Source organism: Gavialis gangeticus, unplaced genomic scaffold (assembly GCF_001723915.1).
Source record: "Gavialis gangeticus isolate Ggan-Ray unplaced genomic scaffold, GavGan_comp1, whole genome shotgun sequence".
Classification (NCBI taxonomy): Eukaryota; Metazoa; Chordata; order Crocodylia; family Gavialidae; genus Gavialis; species Gavialis gangeticus.
In genome coordinates, this window is record NW_017728997.1 from 25,376,137 (window position 1) to 25,383,730 (window position 7,594).

General features: G+C 40.6%; 1 protein-coding gene across 4 annotated transcripts in view; it reads right to left on the reverse strand.

Moving 5' to 3' along the window:
• The window catches only part of FLNB (filamin B), a 137,174-nt gene that overhangs the window by 34,321 nt on the left and 95,259 nt on the right, over window positions 1-7,594 (reverse strand). For 2 of the 4 annotated variants that reach the window (XM_019504970.1, XM_019504968.1), the window contains 5 exons: window positions 5,983-6,230; window positions 4,208-4,282; window positions 3,361-3,463; window positions 2,230-2,370; window positions 120-248 (listed from right to left, as the gene is read on the reverse strand). In XM_019504970.1, coding sequence (XP_019360515.1) covers window positions 120-248; window positions 2,230-2,370; window positions 3,361-3,463; window positions 4,208-4,282; window positions 5,983-6,230 — 696 coding nt within the window. The remainder of the gene's footprint in view (window positions 1-119; window positions 249-2,229; window positions 2,371-3,360; window positions 3,464-4,207; window positions 4,283-5,982; window positions 6,231-7,594) is intronic. The other 2 variants (XM_019504971.1, XM_019504969.1) reach the window with 1 other exon arrangement.

Below are 7,594 nucleotides of genomic sequence, written 5' to 3' on the forward strand. Positions count from 1 at the left end.
CCCCCCCCCCCCCCCCCCCCAACTTCAGTATTCACTTTGAGGGATATACTATGTACACGAGTGTTTACCGACCACATTTGTGTGTCTGAACCTAGGCAAGGAGAGAAGAGTCATCTTACCTTCTCCAGCATCTTCCGTGACAATAGTAAAAGTTGCTGGTTTATTTGCTACACCATAAATGAGGCCAGGACCATAAGCAGACACATTTCCACTGTTTGGATAGTTCACATAGAACTGTAATGGGCTCTCTAGGAAGAAAAAGCAAGCACAAAAAAAAAAAAATTACATTTTTAGGATTGAAAAGGCCTTGGTTGAACTGGATTAAAATTGTCCAAACAGAACACAAAGGGTTTAAACCACTGAATAAATCCACAGCTTGACAAGATCCTAACCTTCCTGGGACCATTTGATAGCAGTACTTCTGGAGAACCTTACTTTTATCAGTAGATACATATAGGAAAGTCTGCTAGACCATTATAATGGTTTACAAAATAGGGGTGTGTGAAACAGGCCGTATTTGATTCAGATTCGGCTCGAATCTGGAATAGTGATTTGATTAGTTGATTCGGATCACTGTCCCGATTTGGCCGAATCTGAAGATTCAATGCTGATTCGGAGAATCAGTGATGTGGGCATAGACAGTTTAAAATTTTTTTCTATATACCTCACAGTACCAGGTGGCTCATGAACATTGCGATGCTGGGGCAGATTGACTGTTCAGTGGTGGACATGAAAGTGGACTGGAAGTACTTCTGGTCCACTTCTGGGTCTACACTCCCTTGGATGCCAGCAGAAATCCAACAATGCAAGCAGAGATGCAGGCAGACTGGTTTACTTTTCTGCAAACTCGCCTCACATGTAATCCTTAAAATTACTCAAAACAATGAATTACAACACTGACCGAATATTGCTTGTTCTAAAATATCCGAGTCATGGCACTATGCTGCACTCCTTTATAACTTGCAAGACAGTGTAAGACAATACAGTAACCAGTTCAATTATTAGCTGTTGCCTGAGAATTCAAGCTATAGTAGCTGGCAGATTTTGAATACTAAAGTTACATACTAGAGGCAAGAGTTTCAGGAAACAGTTTATTAGCCACAGCTCAAATGCAAGGTTTTCAGCTGAAACCAAAAAAAAAAAAAAAAAAAAATCAGGCTTATTCATGTTGTTTGTCCACAAGCCTCCCATGTTAACTTAAGCAAATGAACATCACTGCACATCAGTTTCCTACCCCTAACCCAGAACAGAAGTATTGCCCAATACACTCAGGCTTTCTATTCATCATGCAAAGCCCACAGGATGCAGGCGATACCAAGTATAGATGGCATGAAACTATGTTCAGTTTAAGTGAGCTATTGCACAAGTTTAGTTTCTATAACTCATGATCTTATGTGCAAAAGAACAGCTCAATTCATAAAGTGTTAAAAGAACCCTTATTTATAACCCCTTTTAAATGAGCTGCAAGTTTTGGAATTTTGCATCTTGTTTCCCATGGTTCTGATGAAGTAGGCAGAGTTAGCCTGAATGGAAGTGTGCATGGGGCAACCGATATATATCACCCAATTTATGAAACCAGACTGGGAGTTCTAGGATAATAACTGGAGACTTTAGAGGAAGATGCTGATTTAAAAGGGTGGGGGGAAGAGGGGGAAGCAGTACAGGCAAGGGGGAATTCTATACAATCCTGGAGTATGACAGATGAATGCAGTACAGATGTGGTCTTCTAGGTTTTATTGCAACAGGAAAAAGAACTTACTTTTTTTTTTTTTTTTTATTAGTTTCAGCAACTGGGTCCTTACTACAGTTTCTAATGTTTATGCTAAAACAGTCTTTAGTTTACACATGTATTAAGTACTGCTTTTGTATACCTCCAAAAAAACAGTACATTTCACTAAAAAAAAAAAGTGTAGTTAGAAAATTATACGTTTCAACTTCACAGTAAGTGCCACTAGAGCCGGTTCCCAAAAGCAAAATCCATTTTAGGTCTGGCTTGTACTGCGAAACCACACTAAAAGCTCCCCTCCCTCCACTTTCTCTACCACTTCCATTCCCGTGGGATGCTCAAAGCATCTATTCAGAAATAGAACTGTACTTGTTACTCTACAGGCTTCCTGGAAGCTCATACACTGACAAGTCACCAGCACACTCGTGCCCAGCCTATAAAAGGGGAATGGCACAAACACTTCCAACTGGATCCCACTAAAGAAGTTACTGTCAGATACTCACCTGGAATATGGCTTCCCATATATTTTATGTGCATTTCATGCAGCCCAAACTCAGTAGGAGCATATCTGACTGTTACTGTGCCATCCTTGTTATCCACAATCTCTGGTGTAGCAGTCTTTCCAGAAGGCATATGCACTTCCCCTACGAGAGAAGGAATTTACACAGAAAGAAGCTGGAACATATTCCCGTGCACTCCCCACAATAAAAAGCCAGATTAAAAGAAGCACTAGGTAATATTACATCCAAACATTTAAAACAATTAAAAGCAACTCGCCTGCCAGTTCAGGTATAGACTGGTGGGAATATCAAACATTTTCTACCTTAGCTAAATAAACGCAATGTAGAGGCAGATATATAGTGAACAGCTTAATGATCTGGCATAACTAGTTTTGCCTGTAGAAAGTTTAAAGGGATATACATAATGCACATCTTACTCGATTTGCTTTTACAAAGTGCTTGCCTGCAGCTATTTGGAAAAGGGAGATAGATTTGAGCACCCTAAAGCAATCTCATTAGATCAACAACCACAGATTGAAACACATTCTGTGCTGAAGAACAAGTGGGCACATTACTGGATTTGGCCATGAGGAGTGTAGAGAACCAGTAAAAAGCCCTTTAGTATAGTTTGTAGCAACCTTAGGTGCAGTGTTCCGAGAGCTAGGCTGGAAGTCTAGCCGACTTGTTAACTGATGTAGGCAGTCTGTTAAGAAAGCCCGGCACTTTCAGAAGCATCAGAAGAGATGTTACATGGCCATCAGTAGATCACACTCAGCCATCATCTGTGCCAGGGATTTTACAAAGTCTGAGAGTTAAGCATGTATTCCAGGTACAGTAAGAGTTCTCCTCTAGAGGAACAGCTGATATCAGCATAGAGCAATTCTCAGCATTAATCTCAGACTTCCTTTTCCCTATTTAAAAATTTAATTATGCCTCAAGTGCTTAGTGTTGTTGCCCTTTAGCTTACACCACATGCAGCCATACGTTTCCAGTGCAATCAGCCAAGAAGAAAAAAAGTAGGTTAATATGTTCAAAGCAACTTTCCCAGCATATATTCTGTAGGCATAAATGGTGAAGTGTGCTGTGAAAAGCAGGATTCTACTTAGCTTGCTGTAATGGAAATGAAGTGTTTACCTGTTATTTCTCCTTTCCTTACAGCAAATGGAATAACCATATCAAAGGGCTTAAATCCCATGCCATTCATGTCACCAACAGGAAGGTAAGCTTCTTCTGTAACCTAAAGAAAAGTCAAGCTTTGTTACTGTAACAGAATGAAAACAAATCTCTCTTTAAAAAACAAACAGAAAGACAAACAGATCAAAATGTAATCTTTGTATCAAGATGACATGAAATTAGAGTTTGCGATAATTACTGCAGAGCAATGAATCAACTGCTGGATTTTGCTTAACTGGAACAACTGCCCAGTAAAGCCACCCATAACAATTAAGTTAGCATAGATCCAAATGGAAAAAAGTAGACAATGAACATGGAAGGCACACCAGAAAATGGCAGAAAACATGGAAGACAATGTAGTATGGACAAGACCCAAAAATTGCTCCATCTCAAAGGGTTTAGTTACTCAGGGCCTAGAAGAGAAGGCAATTTGAGCAGCAGAGTGATTATAACGTCAAGCAGCAAACATGACTGATGAAATACAAGTTTCACACTGCAGTTTTAGATTCTAGCCACTGCTTGCCATTCTACTGGGAAGGTTTCCAACTTGTACTGCAAGGCTAAATTGCACAAATAGCAGAAGTGCTCTGGTCCTCTTCATGTTTGGAATGTTACAATAATTGGAGGAATCCCTTTAAAGCAGTGACGGGAAACAGATTTGAATGAAGCACAAAGCCCAAAACTAGTTGATCAACTGGAAAGTAATGAATAAGTGACCACAGAAGACCAAGACAGATTCAAGCAGTTCCAAGAAGCAGGCTGTCACATCTGAAATGGAATGTAGGATGAAAAATAAGAAATTGTGTACCCAAGGTTGAAATCCAGGGGGGCATGCGCTTACTGGCTCCTGTGACAATGCTGCAACTTCATCTGCATCTTTAGCCTGGTTAGTGGCAAACGGAGGTTAATTTGATACCAAGTGCTGAAGGAATTAACACTTTTAGAGACTACATAATGCTTGACAATATACAAATGACGCTGTCAGTCCTTTGGCGTCCTCTCCCAGGACATTTTGGGCATTTTTACACGTGCTCCACGAGGTGGGAGGGTGGGATAGGGGGGAAAGTGTGCTTTAAATCAGCAAGCCATGTTAATTAGAAGCACCCGAGCATCACATGCATCAGGATCCCCCTGCCAAAAAATGGTGGCGGGACACTGAACTAAAGCTCAAAGTGCCCTGCTACCATTTTTCAGCATGGGGATGCCGATCTACGTTACACCAGTCTCTGCTCGAGTGCATTTAAATCTGTGTTCCAGCCGACACTATTAAGACTGGATTTCCAGTGCATCAGAGCCGGTTCCCTGCATGTCTATAGGAACCGCTCGATTCCCTAGAGGAACCAAACAATCCCCAACTAAAGTGATAGCTACCAAGTCCACGAATCGGAAGAATATGGTTCTTGCTGCTGAGACAATTTATTCTTGCCCCAACGCAGTCTCCCTTCCCACACACACGCCAACAGAATGACCTGAACATTAGTCTCTCCTGCTTGAACACACCACACAAATTCAGACAAAAATCAACATTAGGTCACTCCACTTCGGATGGAGTTGAGCTTTTTCTTGCTTTGCCAGTTCATGCCACTGCAAATCCCTGAAGTGAAGCAGCTCACTGGGATTTTATACTGAGCTAGGGCCTATAAAAACAAAGTGATTGCTGTTTCACTAGTGAATCAAGTAAAACACTCATGTCAAATACATAATGGCTTAGTAGGTTAGGAAGTGGCCAGTTCGACTGGCCTGGGAATAGGATCATTGACCTCGAGAGGCATTTCCTGTGGAATGCTGAACAGTTGTGCAAGGAATCATGTTTCACTTGAAAGAGTCCTCAGGGACGCTAGCAGCAATCTGCCAAGCTAACTAGTATAAATAACCAACGTACGTCTGGGTTTGAAGGACAGCACTAGCATATCAAGCCTTGAAATCAAGATTAGGAGGACAATGCCATTTACTGCATCTATAACAACCAGCCACTTTTACCCCTTAGTATCAAATCAAATCTATGACTTTCAGCACACTACATGACAGTGCAACTACGGAAAAAAGCAAGTATGCTTGAGGCAGCCTAGGTTGTTAGCACAAGGCTAAAGCCTTGTTTTTCATAACACTAGGAAGAAACACTGAGATGTGCTGTTTTACCTTGGAGAAACAACCAGTATTTTGACTAAGTTTGTTCTCCACTCCACAGTCATCCTACACTTAACCTTGTCTTGAGGTTCAGTGTGCTATCAAAATGGTTAGTTTCACAGACATCTTTTGAGGTTGTGTTAAGCTAAGCCTCATGCTCAGTGTTTTGAGGGTCTCTCTCCAATGGCTTCTATGAATGAAGGAGAAATGTCAAAGCCTCCATCTTTGTGCATCATATGGAGACCCCTTTAAAAACAGACCTCCAGGTGACCTTTAGTTGGCAGTTGCACAAAGCATTTATAAAAAGATGATTGGGCAAGTATACCATGTTCAACAGATTAGATAACTATCTGTTCTTAAAATTAGAAAAATTATAAATATTGTTTGCTTGGCAAGTCAGATGGGTAATATGGATATATAGCAAAAAAGCATACCAAAACCACAAAAATTTCTTACCATTACAGTAAATGGGCTGTTAGGAATATCCACTCCACCAAAACGGACATAAATCACATAGGTTCCTGGCTTAGCAGCAGTGTAAAAGATATCGTAAGTCCCATCCTCATTTTCAATAACATCTGCTTCAGCTTCTGTACCATCAGGTGTCAAAACTGTGCAAGTTACTTTCCCCTTCCCTGCAGATTTAGCATCTACTACAAAACCAACTTCCTCACCAGTCTTCACGATGGATGCAATGCCAGGACCTGGAAGGCAATTTAGATTACACGAAGTGTGTTTGGAGTAGTTCCCTCAGTCAGGTTCTTCTAGTAGGTATAACACAGAGGTCAACACTCTATTAGAGAAACAAGTGCTAACAATGAAAACGTGCTGGCTAAAAATGCAATGGTAATATGGTCACAAGACCAGTTTTGTAGTGTTATGAGCTGCAGTGCTCTTTATAAAAAGCTATAGTTCCAGAAAGCATGCTTTACTTTTTTATACCACTTGTGTATTCCAAAAACCCATCTCTGATGCAAAGTCCAACTTTAAAGCCTAGTCTTCTACAGCTCAGTAAAGTAGATAGGGCAAGGAAACACTAGAATAAAACTTTGGAAAAGCCACCAAATTTGCTCTTACCGTATAACCTAAAGCTCTTAATAAAACCTTAGAGAACGCTTCACACTGAGCCAAGTAGCACCTTGTCTTTTATTGCTTAAGCCATGGGCTTCATGATAGCTCAATAAAATAAGATAAAAATGCCACCCTAAACTACCTAGACTGACTTGGACTATAATTAAGAACTGGAACACATTCACAATAGATGACCATGTTTCCTTCTACGTTAATTGTGGAGGGTCTTTAGTGCTCTACCAAGTACCAGCATTTGAACTAACTATATTCCGAGGTCCTTTCTGGTATACTTAAAGAGTTCACCACCAACATGCTCCAGACAAATTCAGGTTTTAAAGGAGGTTATAGTTTGTGAACCAGGGCATGGTAAAAGTCTCATATCTCAGATTTGCAGTACATTTAGGATACCTGCTTTTAAAGCACAAAAGGCTGACATTTGTTGCTGACTTCAGCCTATCCAAAACAGTTAGGTTTTGGTTAGTTTCATGTGATATATTTCAGCATTTCTTCTCTGGAGACCACATTAGGGCTTGTCCAGAAAGATCCTACATTTTCATCTTTGAAGTATTTCAAAGAGATGCTAGATTTAAGCTGATATCTGAAAAAAACAACTGATAAAAAAAACGAAACAAAACAAGACACTGCTGCTGTTCTCAGCCATGCTGTGTAAATCACCAAACCAAGCAGCAGCACAGCTCAAGAAACTAATAGTTTTACCTCAATTCTGAATGTGATACCTGCTGTACATCTGCTTCGGCTGCGACAAGAACCCAACTCGGTTATTTTAAAAGCTTGCAAGTGTCAGAGCTCATAAAAACCTCCCTCCCCAGATTCTGGATGTCAGCTGGCACTAGTCTGAGCTGGAAAGGTTTTACTAACACTCAAGTCAATCTTGCCAGGAGATTCTTCACAGCACTGTGCCTCTTTACCTTTTAAATTCACAAATGAAAGGCAGTTCCTTTACTTACCAAGAAAGGCCCAAAGGGAAAGGCCAGAA